The sequence below is a fragment of the Kogia breviceps genome, chromosome 9 (assembly GCF_026419965.1).
Source record: "Kogia breviceps isolate mKogBre1 chromosome 9, mKogBre1 haplotype 1, whole genome shotgun sequence".
Classification (NCBI taxonomy): Eukaryota; Metazoa; Chordata; class Mammalia; order Artiodactyla; family Physeteridae; genus Kogia; species Kogia breviceps.
In genome coordinates this window covers 68,408,331-68,427,881 of record NC_081318.1, presented here as the reverse complement: position 1 = coordinate 68,427,881, position 19,551 = coordinate 68,408,331, and the positions used below count along the sequence as shown (strand labels likewise).

Sequence of the window (19,551 nt, the reverse complement as noted above, 5' to 3'; positions counted from 1 at the left end):
TTCCTAAATGAATTTAAAATAGAATACAATTGAACTAAATATGGACATGTCAAAATTCTGAAATTTTAAAATCACATTTTTCATTTTTAATGATAGTGGATATGGTAGGTGGAAATAACATTCTTTTATATCTTCAATTAATTTTAACATTTCATCCAAATAACAATAATAAGCATCATATTTTTTCTTGCTTTTGCATTGTATAGAAATGGAAGTTTTGATTGAAAAGATGATATACATTCTTAAGGATTTATTTTTGCTTCATACTAAAAAGCTGTATCTTCTTTTATTTTTTGTTTAAATTTTGAAAGAATTTAAACATGAATGGAGAACTAGTCTTTTAAAATTCTGCATGCTAGCTTTTAAAGACTTCCATTTGAACATAAATTTTAAAAAAGTGTTAAAGTTGTTATTGCTAGAAAGATTAGAGACAGTTTAGTGTTTGTGACAATTTTAGAGCCATCATTTGTTACCTCCTCTAGAATCTACATGTTGCCAAACGTATAGATAAAAAGTGAATATTTGGTCAGTCCTTCAGATGACTGGTTTCTATGATGCTGAACATCTGGATATATGCAAAATGTGTTGAACAAAAATATGGAGGTCCAGCCAGTTTATCAATTATATTCTCATTGATTTGACATTTTTAGATATACTTAGTCATTTATGTTTTGGTATTAAGTGGACAAAGGACAGATTACAAAAAAATACTCAATGAAGACTATCAATCACTATTCACTGAATTAGCAATATCATCAATTTTATCATCACTTTGATTTGTTGCTATAGGAAGTGAATGAAATTGTGATGACAAAACTGATGATGTCATCATCAATGCATTCAATGAGGGTATATTCTTTGTTATTTCACCAGCAATTAAATTTTCCATTTAGACTTAACTTTGACAGTTGGAGTCTGTTACTAATATTTTGATTGCTTCGTTCATTTACTTTTTTGAAATCATTTATCAATCATGCTTATCTGTTGGAAAGAGATAGAACAAATTTTTAAAGGATTCACTTATACCTCGTACTGATATTTTCAAATTCAGAGTGGCAATTGTTTTCATTCAAAAATTGACTAGTTCAGTGTTTTGTAGTGTCAGATTTCCTGCAAAAGGCAGTAAGCAGTAGCTCCAATTCAAGAGATTTAACACCATCATTTAATAATGTGTGTTGAGCTCCTTAATGTTCTTTACTTATTGGAAATTACCAAATACATGTCATCTGGGGCTCACAGAATAGTTGGTCCCAGTCACCTCCATTTCTGAAGGAGAAATAAAACTCCAAGAGGGGAAGGAATGCATCAAATAAATCACTGTTGAGAGAGAGAGACACAAAATTTTAAAAAGCTTTCTTTCCTTTAATGAAACTTTTTTCCCTCTCCCTTTTAATTTCATTTTTATTACTTATAAAATAAAGAATTTGAACTAAGTAACCTCATAAACTCCTTGCAGTTCTCATGTTCCATAGTTACCACGCAATATATTAAATGTTCCATCAAGTGTTACTAGCATGCCTTTCTTGGTGCAAACACCAACATTTTGCAACTATGCCTGAACATTTTTTCCTTCACAGCTCGAAGGTTTTCCAAATTATGAGTGAAGGCAATATCATCACCCCCAGGATGCCCCAAGACTTCCTGTCCACTACTGAAGATTAAATAGCTATCATATAGCTGTAAAAATTCCTTGTAGACCTTGTTTGTGTCTCAGATTAACCTAAAGAATTATTTCTCTCCATTTGATAGGTGACGAGAAATGACAAAAGAGACTTAGATATACTTTAGATGTGTAATACATATAGAATCTGTTAGCTTCTAAATTACAAGTTTACTCTGCTTACAAATTTGTCCTCATTCTGAAAAGTTTCTTGGAAGTAACCTCTGTTCTTATACACACTAAAAATATCTTTTAATATAACTCTCGAGTATATAAATTGGATTTCATCAAAATAAAAACCCGGTGTTCTTCATTAGGTACTGTAAAAAAAAATGAAAAGTCAAACCGCAGACTGGGAGGAAATATTTGTGTGCAGAATATATAAAGATATCTCAAAACTCAATAATAAAAAAACAACCCAATTAAACTGTGGGCACTAATTTTGAATAGACAAAGAAGACATATAAATGGCAAATAAGCACATGGAGAGGTAATCATTGTCATTCGCTATTGCAGAGAAGCAAATTAAAATTTCAATGTGATAATAATACACACCTATTATCATATATGTTATATATGAATGTTATCATATAAATAAATAAAATAAAATTAATAATGTTAAGGGCTGTCAGAGATGTGTAGCAAATTTAACTCTCACATACTGCTGGTGGTAATACAAAATGGCACGGTCAGTTTGGAAAATGTTTTGACAGTTTTTGACAACCTAATGTAAACATCCCATACAATTCAGTAATCTCACTCCTGAGTATGTGCCAAAGTGCAATGAAACAGGTTCATATGAAAACTATACTAGAAAATTTATTGATGCTTTATTTGTAATTGCCAAATACTGGAAACACTTGAAATGTTCAACTACTAAGTGGATCAAAACAAAACAAAACAAAAACTGTGGTACATCCATACAAATGCAATACTACTCAGCAAAAAAGGGAACAACTGATAAACACAGCAAAATGGAGGAATCTGTGATGCATTATGCTAAGTGAAAGAAACCAAATCAATGGATACTAGGGACTGAGAATGAGGTCAAGGAGAGTTAATCACAATATTAATTTTCTACTGCTTTGTAACACATCCGTGACTTCTCTCACAGCTTCTGTAGGTCAGAAATCAGTGCACAGCTTAGATCAGTGCTTCTGGCTCAAGGTCTTTCATGAGACTATAGTTAAGCAGTTAAGCTGTCTTCTGGCTGTAGTGTTATCTGAAAACTCAAGTGGGGGTGGATCGGCTTCCAAACTCACTTACATGGTTGTTGGTGGGATTCAGTTTCTTGTGGAGTTTGGGTTGAGGAGCTTAGTTCCTTGCTAACTGGTTAACCTGAGGCCTCTCCTAGTTCCCTATCATATGTGCTTCTCCAAAGGGCAGTTCATAGCACAGCAGGTGACTTTGCTCAGACAGAGTATATGAGAGTACAAGAGATAGCACCTAAGACATAAGCCACAGTCTTTTTATAACCTAATATCAGAAGTGACATCCCATCACCTTTGCCAACATTACATTTACTAGAAGGGAGTCATTAAATCCAGCCCACACTCAAGGAGTGGATTTATATAGGGGGTTGAACACCAGTAGGCAAGAATCACTGAGTGCCATCTTAGAGGCCACCTCCTATAGGAATCCTCTGGATCCCATGGATTCTTATTTCTTTCACATTCAAAACACACTCACCTCTCCCAAGGTCCTAAACATTTCATCCCATCACATTATCAGTTCAAAGTCCAGAATCTCATCATCTGAATCTGGGAGCCATGGTAGAGTCAGCCTGCTATACACAAAGTACAACAGGGAACTTTGGGGTGTGATCAACACTGTTCCATATCTTATATTGATTGTGACAGTGATCACACAGTGGTGTTTATTTGGTAAAAACTCGTAGAACTAAATATCAGAAGGGATGGATTTCACTGTATGTAAGTTGTACCTTAATTTACAAAAAATAGAAACAAGGTAACAAACTCAAGAATATAACATACATACAAACACACATATTACATTAAATTTTGGCCAAACCAATGGAATGATTGGTCAATGTATTAATAAAATATATTTAAAGAAATCTATATTTTGGCACTGGAAAGTAGCATTATTATTTCTGATATCATTAAAAAGCCATAATAACATATCATATGCTTAGAAAATCAATAATTTTTTCTTAAAGGAAAAGAAAATTATTATTGTTGACAACTTATAATTTTATTAATATTTTTTCACAGAAAGAAGTTTATTGTGATAATATCAATTTTTTCTCCTTAACATTTGGTTTTCTTCCTTAGAACAGACAACTCATCAATTCAAGTATTAGGGAAGATGAACATATATATAAATGTACTATTAACTTTTTCTCATTTTATTTACTAAAAAACTGTGGGGACAATTTTCTATAAAATGTATTTTTATAACCACCTTTGAAAATAATTTGCTTCAAGTAAACTGAATATAGACTGTGAAAAAAAAATTCTATATTTCTTCTTGTTTTTCCCAATTCTGAAAAGTGACAGAGGTAAGGCAGTGGGATCCAGTTACTGCACCCTGTTTATACAGCTGTACTTCATTGAATGAAGGCTTGTGTTACACACAGTTTGTGATAGGAAGTAAATGCTTTTAAAACAACTATAGAGACAGGTCTTTAACCTCCACCCTCGTGGATTCTTTGTTCCACCATTTAGCTTCTGTGGAGATTACAAGGAGGTAGTTCCACTGCATATTATTACCCTCTAATTAAACCCCATCTGATTAGCTCATCCACTAGTGAAATCATAACATGGATACATTATGATGAATTTTTTAAAACAAATCCTGAAAGGTCCAACAAAGTAGTGTTTTTATTTGTAATGAAGTTTTTATGTGACAAATTCTGAAGTGTTCAATAATGGGTATGTTCTAAAGAGAAAGTGGTGTTTAGATTACTTCAGATGTTCAATCTGTAAGAAGGTTTAAAAGATTTAGGAGATTCATCAAATTTATTACCTCTTAATAATATTCCACACAACATCCGAAGATTTCAAGTGCCATGGGATTCTTTGTATCTCTCTTATTTATAGCTATATAGGCTAGTCAGTAAACCAGAGATTTAGATTCTAGGTTATTTCAGAGATTATGCTTGGCAAGTTAGAGATCATTATACTGAAGTAGTTCTCATTTGTGTAAGAACAATTTCCTTCATTGCTCGAGTAGAAATACAGGGTCATTACTAGGAATGATTAAAATGATTAAAATGTGAAACCAGTCAGGATCTAAGTTAGATATAAACTGATGGTTTGTGAAAATACTTGCCCCACTTGAAAATATATGACTTTAATAGAAATGACTTCTGATTGAGCTACGTATTCATAATCCTGTTCATAATCTCATTCTCACAGAACTAAACTATGAATATATGGCAGCTGCAGAGACCAATAACTCCATATTTCCACTTTTAGGTTCACTGTTCAGTTCCCATGCATCCAAGCCTAAAAAATTAAAAATTTCTAATCTATACTGGCAGGGATACAATTATCACATCATATGTTTAATTCTATCTCGTATATTTGTAGCAAAGGACAAAATATAAGTTAGTTTAGCTAAGAGCATACTTTCTTTTACTAAAACAATATATGGCATTTTGATCTGTAATTCTGGTAGGAAATGAAAAATGAGGGCAGAATGAAAAATGTGGGCTTGTTTTCTTAAATTCCATATACTTAGGTGGTTATTATAGTGGCACATTTGCTGTTGAAAAGGCAAGCAACTATCCTTTAGGTATATATGAATCTCAAGACAGTATGAGGACAATTTACTTAATGTTCAGTGAAAATTAACAATTTGCATTTTCTTTTTTATTTTGAGGACAAACAGCAATTATGTGGGACAGTTTTAGAAATGGTATACTGTTTTGGTGAGGTATGGGAAGAACTATATGTAACTATTAGTTTTGAATATATATCTGTAAATAAAACTGAAACCTTAAATCTTAGGGCCAGATGTTATTCTGCTTTGCCTCTTATTCCAAGAGACAGATTTTGAAATTTCTTAAAAAGCCATTAGGGAAGAATATTATGAAACATTTCATTCCAAAATTTATACACCAATTTCTCCCATCAGAGTACTCTTCTTTAATTAGAAATATGTTATTACATGCTGAAAAATTATCACAATGCATTGACTGTATTTGTTACAACATTACCAGTTAGCTTTTATGATTTGTCATATTGTAATATGTTAGGAAAGTGTAAAGTTTGGAAGTCATTTCAGTTTGCTGAAGGCATTTAATTATACCATATACACTATACATATTTATTGGCTATGTTTCAATATTTTTATTTCTTTGTAATTTATACCCTCTCTGCTTCCAAAAATGATTTGAGGCAGCTCATTTTAATTATAATTATATTGGCTAGCTTTTTCAGAGATGTTCGAGGTTTTTCTTCTTCACTCAGCAGAGCAGCATGCATAACTGAAAATGAAAGTTGCTTTGTTCTTATTGTCATGGCTCATTTCAAATTGTGTGTTTTGCAGAGGTTAATATTATGTGGGCTGCACACCAAACACACCACAGTTCAGAAGACTATAACTTATCCACAGCACTGAGACAATCTGTCTTCCAACTGTACACTTCCTGGGTAAGTTTATGAAATTGAATAAAGGTGATAATATAATTTCATTTAGTCGCAACTGTTTCTGTTTCCTCCAAGTAAATGAATAGAAGCTGTTTTACAAAAAATGCTTCTTTCTCCTCTGTAAGGCCAGACACTAAAGTGTTTCTTTCTCCTCTGTGAAACCAGACACACATGAAAGAAGTGTTTTTTTCCAATGGTAGTCTTCTACTTGAGCCCCCAAAACTCACAGTGAGAAAGTGGCTGGCTGTTCTTTATTTACTGTCAACTATGGAGTGTGATATATAGACAATGTATCTCAATTCAAATATATGCAAAGATTTCATTAGAAAGTTTTAAAAACAGTTTTAAAAAAATCAGTTCCCATTTCTGCATGCTTGAGTAAAATCTAATTAAATCCTTTGCTTTTTATCTGTATATTAGCATAGTTAATTCAATGCTCAACAGAAAGTTTGGCTCTAAAGTATTTTAACATAAGGAAATGACAAGACTAATGAATACCAGAAATTGCCTCTAGTTCTAAGATTCTTCTGATTCTCTGGGCAAATCTGATCCACTTGGTATCAGACCTCATCTGTGATTGTCCCTCTTTAGCTCTTCTGAGCTGTCTAAAGTACTGCTGCTAAAATGCACCTTGAACTAGAAAGTCAGAGTTATCAATGTATAAGTGCATTCATCAGTAGCTGTTTACTAATGATAAATTATAATGATAATAATATAAATGTTAAACTGTATGTTCTTAATAGTTTGCATGTATAATACTTCTATTAGATATGATTATTGAATATTTTCTATTTGCCAGACAGTCATCTAAGACCTCTTTATGTATTAATTCATTTGTTCTTCATGACAACTTCAAGGCATGGGTACTGTATAACTCTCATTTCAAAATGATAACTGAGTCCATAGTTCAGTCACAAAACTAGTAAAGGGAGGGGTAGAATTTGAACTCATTCAACCTGGCTGCAAAGATCTTAACCTCTACACTAAATCCTCTTCTATTTACCTCTTGTTTTTCACTTATGTCATCTCTCTTGAGCCCTGCCCACCATGCTATGCTAGATCAAGTATTACCATTATCCAGGTATCTGTAGGTCAATGAGGTTAATTACACAACCAGTAAGTGACAGAGTCCCATATTTGAAATCAGATACCTCATAATCAATAGAAAGATATACTGGCATGTGTTCTGACTCAAACAGGAGCATAGGCCATACAAATGGATAAGCCAGTGATGGCACTAATACATCTGCTGAAAAGGATATTGAAGGAAATCCACCCCCTGCTCCCCACACCATACACCTATGTTACAGCTTATATTAATTTCCTAGGCCAGTTGTAACAAAGTACCACAAACTGCGTGGTTTAGAACAACAGAATTGTATTGTCTCACAGTTCTGGAGGCCAGAAGGTTGAAACCAATGCTGGCAGGGTCATGGTCCCTCTGAAGACTCTAGGGGAGCAGCTGTTCAAGTCCTTTCTCCTAGCTTCTCCAATCTTCACTCCCCATGGGAGTCTGATCTTCGCATGGGGGTCTCCCTGTGTCTGTGTTCAAATTTCTCTTTTTTTATAAGGACACTAGTCATATTGGATTAGGAGCCCACCCTACTCTCTTATGACCATATCTTAACTAATCACATCTGCAATGATCCTATTTCCAAATAAGGTCACATTATGAGGTATTAGGGAATAGGATTTTGACACATGAACTTTAGAGTGACATGATTCAATGTATAACACAGCTCTAAGCAATATAGATGGAAAAGATAGATAGATAGATAGATAGATAATTTCCCCCTCACATCTTCTATCGCCAGCTTGTGCTGGAACTTTAGATGGTTAAAAGTAGAGGAAAAGACTACCTGTTACACAGCTGTATATACCTCAAGACTGGTCCAGTGAATGGAGGGAAGGACAGGCTCCTGACTGGGGAGGAGAATACTGTCCACACTACCTTCTTAAGGAATAGCTCCATTAATACAAATTTCTATTATCCTATACAAAATAGACTGACTATATGACTGATTAAAATAATAATCTCAAAAATATTTATTCTCTCCTGATTTATATATTACTCTTTGCATAAGGATAACTCAAGCCACCAGTAGTTACATTTTGGGGGAGAAAGTCTCCAAGGTATGTAGCTATGTTGGAAGTTGCTCCAGGGAAATCAGTGTCGTTAATGAGTTAATTATCTGAGGAATGATCAAAGGAAAATTTTCTATCTGAGCATCAGAGATTTCAGAAGTAGAAGAAACCTGGGAGATACTATATTTAAATCATCTATTTTTAAAGCTACAAAATGAATCTCAGGGGAGCCCACCCATCATCCAGTATTGAACATTGTTGGTTGGAACAGTCCAGACATCTGACTCCCATCTTTATCCTGGTCTAGCTTGTGTCCTTTCCTCTATTATATCAATGCATCCAAAGATACAGATTAGTGAAAACTGAAGTGAAATGCAGGTTCACACCTATTTATTGCCAGACTAAATTCCCTTTATAACCTCTTATCACTTTGCCAAAGACACAGAAAATATGCTGAATAAGTAAATGAGCATTGGGAACGCATTACAGCTGTTAATTTGGGGTGGAGATGGGGAGGAAGAGAGGATTTCCAGTATGAGACATGAAAGGTAGGGATTGTCAATCAGCCTGGATTCTTGGTTAATATTTGTAAGTGTGCCAGAAAGTAACTTGGATGGTTTCAGGATCTGTGATGGTTGCCAGTCTGTGATAGGTCTTTCTAGACATTAAAATCAGAGTTGTCAGGTCTCTTCATTTTCTTTGAATCTTTTGTAAGATTCTTTTCATCGATACAGCTATATAAGGCATATAATTTGATAGCTACTAAGGTAACAATGTATTTTAGAACAAATAATAAATGGGTCATGTCTTTGGAGAGAAAATTGATTTGTGAAATGAAAAGCAAAATTAAGGTCAGAGTGCTTTTCTTTGACATTACTATGAAAATTAGGGTGGCAGGAGTGTCATTTAAAGTAGTTAAAGATGAGAATTTATAACCATACTTTTTGCATTTTTTAAATCCAGTTTTAGGTGATTTACCGTTACTTATCCCCAAAGAGCTACAATTAGTGGAGTACATTTTTTTCCCCAAATTATTGATTTATTTTTTATTGAAGTGTAGTCAGTGTACAATATTATATGTTACAGGTATATAAAATAGTGATTCACAATTTTTAAAGGTTATAGTTCAGGGCTTCCCTGGTGGCGCAGTGGTTGAGAGTCCGCGTGACGATGCAGGGGACACGGGTTCGTGCCCTGGTCCGGGAGGATCCCACGTGCTGCGGAGCAGCTGAGCCCGTGAGCCATGGCCGCTGGGCCTGCGCGTCCTGAGCCTGTGCTCCGCAGCGGGAGAGGCCACAACAGTGAGAGGCCCGCATACCGGAAAAAAAAAAAAAAAAAAAAAAAGGTTATAGTTCATTTATAGTTATTATAAAATATTGGCTATATTCCCTGTATTTGTTGGGGAAGCTAGTAAAGTAGTCGTGTTCAGGCTTCAGAGACCACACTAGGCCTCTCTCTGACCTGACAATGACACTAAAGCTGGCTGCATGCCAAACTGCTGAGCTACACCCAGGCCAAAGGGGTGGCGCCAGCACACTTTGTAAACCACTAGATAAGATAGAGAGTAAAGTCCTGGGACTTCTTGCACCTTGAGGTTCTGGCCAGCCCCTGGGGATCAAGAACATTCCAAGACTTATGAGTTAAGACCAAGGCATTTATGACAATAACCAGAGCTGCAAACTTGCATGTAGGCTGATTGTTATCAGCTTGCGGCCTGGTGCTAAAAACTGGGCTCCTTCGAGTGGCAAACTGAAGTCTCACCTGTGGGGTGGATGCACCGCCCGGGACCCTTCCCAACTGGGACTCCAGCTTGCTGTTTGAATCTGGATGTAGGTGTCTGCCCAATCTGGTGATATATACTCTGTTATGTCTCTCTAATACTTTTATTCATCCCCTTCTAATGACTGTATATTGAAATTAAGTTAAATAATCTTCTATTAAAAAATTAATTAAATCTACTCATTTGTATGAGATGAGTGGTTATTTTGCCAGTGAATCCAATAAACCGTGAGACAGAAAGCAGGCTTTCATCAAAACAGTATTGTACAATATATCCTTGTTTATTTTGTACATTATAGTTTATACCTCTTAATTCCCTATCCCTATATTGCCCCTTCTGGTAGTGCCTTTTTAAGTGAGGCTTATTCATTATATAATTAAATATATGGTTTTCCTTGCTACTTCAGTCTCTTATTATACATCTTAATCAATATAATGATAGTCTTAAACATGATAGTCTCTCCACTTTGCAAATAATAAAATGTGTTCAGACCCATGAATATTATGTAATATATAATAGGGTCAGGGTTAACATCTCATTTTCTTCCAACTTTATAAATAAAATATCTGAATGCTAAAGTTTTATATTCAAAACATAGTTATAGAAGTGCTCAAAAAATAAAAGAATGGGATAAGTCAAAGAGTCACAGGAGCCAATTTGAAAGAGCTCCCAATAGCCAAAATGTGGAACAATTTGAACAACAAAATATATAACATAGTGTGAAGTTATAATCCAAAGTATAAAATAAATATCTTTGAAATCAGTCCACATTGACATCGATAAATGATTAAATACAGAAATAAATAGGAACAAATAAATGGGAAACAAAATCCCCTAAAGAATTTCAAGAGAATTTCAAATTATATATGTAGATACTGCCCCCATCCAGGAAATGGAGATTAATGCCTCCTTTACCATTGCCCTTTGAGTGTGGACTCTAGTAACTCCTTCACAAAGAATAGAGTATCGAAAGTGACAAAGGGTGGGGTAGAAGTGGAAGTTCAACTTTAGAGTGGAGAAACTTAGCAAACACAATAAATCACAGGTCAAAGTTTACATCATCAGGTTATATTGGTAGCAGGCACCCTTTGATAAGATGTGATAAAAATATGCTGTTGGTATGCTATTGGTAGTATGTACCCTATGACAAGATACATGGGAATGGACCTTCACGCCTGTGGTCTTTGTCACCAAAACCCATAACCCCAGTCTAACCATAAGAAAAGACATGTGTCAAACCCAAAGTGAGTGACATTCTACAAAATACCTAACCAGTACTCCAAAGTGTAAAGGTTATGAAACACAGAGAACGTCTGAGAAACTGTCACAGATCAGAGGAGACTATAAGAGACAAAACTAAATGTAATGTTTTATCCTAGATGGATCCTAAAGCAGAAAAAGAATATTAGGGGGGAAGAAAAACAGAACTGATGAAATCTAAATAAGGTGTAGAGTTTAGTGGAGTTTAGTTAAAAGTAATGTACCACTGTCACTTCCTTAGTTGTTTCAATGCAGCTTGGTAATATGTTAACAACAGAGAGACTGAGGGGAGCAGGGGAGGTAATGTGGCAACTTCCTATATTATCTTTGCCACCCTTTTGCAAGTATAAAACTATTATAAAACAAATAGTTCATTAAAAATAGAGCTACATGTCCATACCTGCATTTTCGAACTCAGAGCCACTGTAGATCATATACCAACTCTAGAAAAAAACAACTTAGATCTAGCCATTAGCAATAGACATTGATTCCTGGAATCCCCTAGAGTATCATAAAGAACAATGATTCAGCCATGTAATTGTTAAACTGGCTGTTGTTCTAAAGTAACTATGTTTCCATTCTGAATCTCTCAATCCAACGCTCATTTTCCAAAATGTCAGCTCTGAACAAGCTAAACTTCTTTATAGCTGTTAGAAAGGAACCTCATAGAGTCCTTATCACAGGCAGAGCTGGTCTACACCTGATCCAACCTGTTTCCAATCTCATCTTCCACCCTCCCCCATTGTCACCCCATCCAGTTTAACAATTAATTTTCAATTCTCTAAATCTACCATGACATAATGCCTTGATATTTTATTGAATATACAGTTATCTCTGCCTAGAAAGTTATTTATGCTTTACCTCTGATTGTTATATCCTTCAAGATTCATTTCTCTTTTACAGCCACCTTCCTAACTTCCCCTAGGTCACTTTTTTTTTTTCTTTCTGTCCTCCCATAAAGCCTTGCATATTCTATTATAATACTTATTTGCATTGCTGTCTTTCACACCAGCATGTAAACTTTGAAGGAAATGAACCTACTTCTATTTTGTCACTGTTACATACTTAGCATGTATAAAGTGCCTCATGCAGTCAGTGCTTAATAAATGCACATAACATGAATGAATGAAACAAAAAGTTTAATGGTTGTCAAAGAAATTATTTTTCTAAGTTACCTAGGGTAAGACCAGTGTGTGAAATAATTTAAATCTGTCACTCATTTAAATGTTTATGATCTAACAGATCCTCAAAAAATTAGAGCACAGGGTGAGTAACTTAATTACTTTTTGGAATAAAATATATTTTTTAACATATTTGAATAACATATGAAGCTACTGAATGGGAAATACTAAGCTGTCTACATTTCAATAGGTGAGTGTTTCTTTTAAAAGCAGTAAAAAATGATAAACAGTTAGTTTAAATGACTGGGTTATGTAAATTTTTTTAGCGCTGTAGTATATCTCAGAGGTACTTGCTTTTTAGGTTGGTATTATCAGTATTACAAGAATTAATAAAATATGTTTAGAGCATACTAGCAGTCTAAAAAGAAGTAAATTTTAACTAGTTTCAGAGGAAAGACATACAGTTAAAATATCAATTTGTGAAAACCTTTATATCTATAAGTTAGGGAATATGTAAATGTATGATGATATTATTTTTGAGCATAATAATTTCAAAATACATATTAATTTAATTGAGGAAACAGTAGAGAACAATTCACTTGGAAGAAAGAAGTCTGGGTTCCAGCCTTAGATCAGTTATTAGCTAGATTTGCCACCCTGAACAAATTAAGTAATGTTTGAATCTCAGTGATTTTGAACATGAAATTCGGCATTAATATTTGCTCTGCCTTCTCATATTGTTATTGGAAGATCACCTTAAATAATGAGTATGTAAATTCTTCGAACTATATCAAGTATGATTCACATGTATAATATTGTTTTTATATTACACATAAAATCGCAGAGGAACTTTTAGTGAAATCTCAGATCTTTTTATTATGACATACTCTCTGCCAAACTACATAAGCAAAGACTGTTTTTCAATATATGGGAGTTGGAGTTATACAGAGATAAATCTGAACAAATAAAGACACAGGAAACTAACAATTCTGATGTAAAGCAGTCAAATGTAGTGGGAATAAAATTCTCTCAACTCTTATGTCACAGAAGGAAAACATGCCTTGAGCCCCCCATGAAGTAAAAAAGACAAAACTTCTCTCAGGACCTTGCCTCAGAACTCCAAGGTATCCCTTCACCACCCTCAACCTCCATTCAAAGACATTAGTAAGACAAAGTTTATGTCCATACATTAAATAAAAGAAGCACTTTGCCAGTTTGTGTGTTGACCAGTTATAGATCCTTGATCCTAGCACAGATTCTAGCACAGCAAAATGGAACTATTCTGGTGCTTACCAAGCCATTTTGAAATTTGGTAAAAATAAAATTTTCCCCTAATTTTTGATATTTTTCTTTACAGAAATCTGATAGTCACTTGTAGTCCTTATAATGAAGGATAAATAAGGGGAATCATAGTGAAGACCTCTACATAAAATAACATTATCTTATTGGCATTTAAAAAAAATGTTCAAGTGGCTAAAACACTCCCTTTACATGTTATTTTTCTTGTTTTGAGAAACGCATCTACTCATGTTTTTTTCTATACACTTTTGACTGACAGAGGTCTTCACGGTGGCAGAGGTTGGGATATGAAGAGTAGTAAGACATGAGCTTTTGTTCTTAAGGTGATTGCTTTCCTTGGAGGGATTCAATCAAGTCTACAGCCATTGTAACACAAATTGTTAAGGATTTAGAGAGAGATGTCTGGTCTGAGAACCAAGGAGGGTCAAGTGAAGCATCACAGAAGAAACGAGGCTTGAGCCCAATCTGTAAGAAGAAAAAAAATTTGCCATGATTATGGTTGTAAGTGGAACATTATGTAGAAGGAGAATGTCTGAGAAAAACAAAATTATGAACAAATATGATAAACGTAGGGAATGGCAATTAACATGTATGGTATGTGTATTATTTTCTTAGAACTGCCCTAACAAAGTACCAAAAACTGTGACTTAGAACACCTGAAGTGCATTGTCTCACACTCTGGAGGCTAGAAATCTAAGGTCAAGTTATCTGCAGGATTGGTTCCTTCTGAGGGCTGTGAGGAAGCATCAGATCCACAGCTTCTTGTGGTTTGCTGGCAGTTTTTGGTGTTCCTTGTGTTGTAGATGTATCACTCCGATTGCTGCCTTCCTCGTCACATGAAGTTCTTCCTGGGTTCATGTCTGTCTCTGTGTCCAAATTTTCCCTTTTTAGGGGACATAATTCAACCCATCACAGTATGAGTATGGCTGGAATATAGGATGTATAAGAAGGCGGAATGGGGAAAAGGGGAGATGGCTAAGAGCACAGAAATGGGAACAGAAGGTGGGCCAGATTTCTTAAAGAAGACTTTCTAAGTGGAAACACAAGCACTTTCTCCAAACATAACAATTTAAGTAGATGCATTTTAAGGACAGAGATGAGTGCTCTACCTGCAATCAGAGGAATTGGCTCTGTGTCATTGCTAATCACAGACTTAAGGAATTATTCAATCTTTAGTTTCTCAATTCTCAAGGAAAATGTCTGTAAAGTATTACAGAAATAAACAAGAATCATAGAAGTGCAGATATTAGGTTAAACTACTTTATTAAAATAAAGTAGACATGAATCTGGAGCTCAAAAGATTTTTTAAAAAATATTTCTTTCAAAGTAATTATACCCTGAGCTTCAACCATTTTGCTTACAGCTTATTCATGGACAGCTCTCCTCTGTCAAGCCCTGCTTTTTCTCCCAACTTGTCATTCCTCGTGGCTTTCCTTCCTACTTCATCTAACCTAAGATGCTTAATGCCCATGACTCTAGCAAGCACAGGCTACCTCCTTCTGCTACATCTGCCCTTAGGTCCCCAAGCCTTGCTTGAATCCATCCGGTCACTCACCTGCTTCACTCCCACACCCAGCTTGCTGAGCGCCATGGGTGTTCTCCATCACCAGCTGGGAGTTTGGTACCCCTCCACGAATGGTTTCCAAACCCAAATGAGCTGTCAGTGCTGCTTACCAAGCCATAAACATGAACCTCTCCCCTACCAGGGAGAAGCCTTTCTAAAATTCCTCAGTCTCCTCAAGATCTTTCCACTGCTGCCCCTGTTTGTCAGCCAATAAATGAATTTAAAAGTTCACAGAGAAATTAAGTTTTTCTGGTTTTCCCTCTCTATATTTCTGTTCAGATATTTTCATTAAGATTTGTGAATTCACAAGTACATACACTTTAAAAAATTTTAAATTTAATTTAATTTAAAAAATTTATATTATATTGGAGTATAATTGATTAACAATGTTGTATTTGTTTCAGGCATACAGCAAAGTGATTCAGTTATACATATGCATGTATCTATTCTTTTTCAAGTTCTTTTCCCATTTAGGTTCATAGATAACCAACAAGGACCTACTGCATATACTTTACCTCTAGTTTTGCAGAAAATGTTCACCTCTCTTCAGTAGGTCTAATCCTTAGATTGGTGACATTCGTCCTACTGTGTTCCTCTGTTGGACTTTGTCCTGTCAATGACTCCTGGCATTTGTCCCTCTCTTCCTTTCAACTGGCTCCTTCTGAATATACCATAAATATATTCATGTCTCTCACATTAAAACACACACACACACACACACACACACACACAATATCTTCTCCCTCATCCATATGTTCTATTCAAGAAATACCTCTAGCTCTCTCCTTCCTTGTTCTTGGAGAAAGAGAGAAGTAAATCAAACCTACCTCTGTTTCATCACCTCAATGAATGATTCTCCAACTTACTGAGGTTTGCATTCCAGGCCTACTGCTCCACTGATCCATAGCTGCAAATTCAGTGTCGTTTTTTAGGTCAGTTGATATTTGCAGGACATATTTGCTTCCTCAACAGCTTTCTTGGAATATTCCTCAAGGGCTTCAACACAATATACTCTAAGATGAACTTTATAAATCTACTTTTCCTCCTATTCATCATCTTGGTGAACAACATCACCCTTCACACAAGCCAGGTATCTGGGTGTCTTCTAATTCTCCTCTGTTTCTCTCATCTCCTATGTTTAAATAGTTAGCAAATCCATTGATCTGTTGTATATATTCTGCCTCTTCATTCCCATGGCTGCTGCTGTGGTGAATGTGCATGATTTTTCACTGGGCTATACAAATAGGATTTCATACCACTTTTATATTTCTTCCAAGCTTAAAAATCACACGTTAACTACTCTCTCCTGGCCTAGGATAAATCCAATCTCCTTAGAATGGCATTAAAATGCTCCCTCTCTGGTTTGACCAATGTCTAAATTATCTTTTGTTTTTGTTTGGCTGTGGTGAGCCACAGATTTCCCCAGAGACTTCCTGTTGAAAGCTATAGATTGTTTATTTAGAAAATCACACATTCTCCCATACATACAAGTTCACACTTTATTATAGTCCTATCCAGGGGGTTCACAGACTCCTTGAGATCTATCCATGAATTCCATGGTTCCCCCCAATCTCTTGTCCATTCTCTAATGGCTTCTGCAGTGCCAGAATACTTACAGTTCCCCCTCAAGGCCATGTTGCTTCTTGCTTCATGATGCTTCCTCATACAACCCCTGCCTGCCCCATTTACTTGATGAACAGAATAAAACCCACTCATCTCCTTCCCATTAGCCTAAGGTCATCTCTAGACCTATTTTCATTCTCTCCTCACACATACAGATCTGTGTTGTTTCTCTCCTTCATGACCCTATATGACCTCTATCAAAAGATAATAAAATAACCAAAGGTAGGTAATGTAATTTAAGGCTAAAGAGCCGTGGAGTCAGAATAACATGGGTTTGAATGCATGGCAGAAATGGATATATTCGGGAAACAGTATAATATCCTCTGGCCCAGGTACTGAGAGTTTAAGTTTGAGGAAGGAGAAATTTCTTCTGACAAATTAGTACCGTCCAAAGCTTTATGATGGAGGTGGCATTTAAACCAGTTTTAAAAACTGTATAGGATTTGGAAGTAGAGAAGAAGATAAGAATTCTCAGAACTAGATGACATTTACTAAGCTGATTTCAATTTTAGAAATCGGAACCTTGTATCATGAGACTCTTTTCATAGTATTATATTAATCAAAAGAAATTAATTTTAATATGGTTCATGTGACTTACTCCCTGACATATATCTTTATTTCTTATTAGAAATGTTATTTTTATAATTTATGCTGAGTTCATTTTTCTAATTGTAATTTCATCATTACATTTACTGATTTGTAAGATTTGAAACATTGTTTCATCAATTTTTTTTTTTTTTTGGTGGTACGCGGGCCTCTCACTGTTGTGGCCTCTCCCATTGCGGAGCAACAGGCTCCGGATGCGCAGGCTCAGTGGCCATGGCTCACGGGCCCAGCCGCTCCGCGGCATGTGGGATCTTCCCCAACCGGGGCACGGACCCGTGTCCCCTGCATCGGCAGGTGGATTCTCAACCACTGCGCCACAAGGGAAGACGAGTCAATTTTTTAAAGTTGAAGTATAGTTGATTTATAATGTTTCAGGTGTATAGCAAAGTGATTCAGTTAAATATACATATATGTGTGTATATATATATATATATATATATATATATATATATATATATATACACACACATATATATATATACTTTTCCACATTCTTCCCCATTATAGGTTATTACAAGATATTGAATATAGTTCCCTGTGCTAAAGTAGATCCTTGTTGTTTATCTATTTTATATATAGTACTGTGTATCTGTTAATCTCAATATCCTAATTTATCCAAACCCTCTTCCCCCTTTCCCTTTGGTAATTATGTTTGTTTTCCATGCCTGTGAGTCAATTTCTGTTTTGTAAATAAATTCATTTGCATCATATTTTTTATTCCACATATAAGTGATATCATATGATAATTGTCTTGCTCTGTCTGACTTACTTTACTTAGTGTGATAATCTCTAGATCCATCCACGTTGCTGCCAACAGCATTATTTCATTCTTTTTTTTAATGGCTGAGTAATATTCCATTGTATCAAGATACCACATCTTCTAGAAAAAAAAAAGAAAGAAAAGAAAAAAAAAAAAGATACCACATCTTCTTTATCCATTCATCTGTCGATGGACATTCAGGTTGCTTCCATGTCTTGGCTATTGTAAATAGTGCTGCTATGAACATTGAGGTGTATGGATCTTTCAAATTAGAGTTCTCTTCAGCTATATGCCCATGAGTGGGATTGCAGGATCATATGGTAACTCTATTTTTACTTTTTAAGGAACCTCCATACTGTTCTCTACAGTGGCTGCACCAATTTACATTCCCACCAACAGAGTAGGAGGGTTCTCTTTTCTCCACACCCTCTCCAGCATTGATTATTTTTAGAGATTTTTATGATGGTCATTCTGAGTGGTGTGAGGCCATACCTCATTGTAGTTTTGATTTGCATTTCTCTAATAATTAGTGATGTTGAGCATCTTTTCAGGTGCCTGTTGGCCATCTGGATGTCTTCTTTGGAGAAATGTCTGTTTCTGCCCATTTTTTGATTGGATTTTTTTTTAATATTGAGCTGTATGAGCTGTTTGTTTATTTTTGAAATAAAGCCCTTGTCAATAGCATCATATGCAAATATTTTCTTCCATTCCATATGTTTTGTTTTTGTTTATGGTTTCCTTTGCTCTGCAAAAGCTTTTAAGTTTAATTAGGTCCCATTGTTTATTTTTGCTTTTGTTTCCATTACTCTAAGAGATGGATTCAAAAAAATATCGCTGCAATTTATATCAAAGAGTGTTCTGCCTATGTTTCCCTCTAGGAATTTTATAGTATCCAGTCTTACATTTGGGTCATTAATCCATTTTAAGATTATTTTGGTATATGGTGTTAGAAAATGTTCTAATTTTATTGTTTTACATGTAGCTGTCCAGTTTTCCTAGTACCAGTTATTGAAGAGACTGTCTTTTCTCCATTATATATTCTTGCCTTATTTGTCATAGATTAATTGACTGTAAGAACGTGGGTTTATTTCTGGACTTTCTAACCTGTTCCATTGATCTATGTGTTTGGTTTTGTGCCAGTACCATACCGTTTTGATTACTGTAGTTTTGTAGTATA

General features: G+C 35.1%; 1 protein-coding gene across 2 annotated transcripts in view; it reads left to right on the top strand.

Annotated features, from left to right (window-relative positions):
• Nucleotides 1-19,551, top strand: part of AGMO (alkylglycerol monooxygenase) — a 339,122-nt gene that overhangs the window by 98,776 nt on the left and 220,795 nt on the right. For both annotated transcript variants that reach the window (XM_067041684.1, XM_059073960.2), the window contains exon 4: nucleotides 6,176-6,279. In XM_067041684.1, coding sequence (XP_066897785.1) covers nucleotides 6,176-6,279 — 104 coding nt within the window. The remainder of the gene's footprint in view (nucleotides 1-6,175; nucleotides 6,280-19,551) is intronic.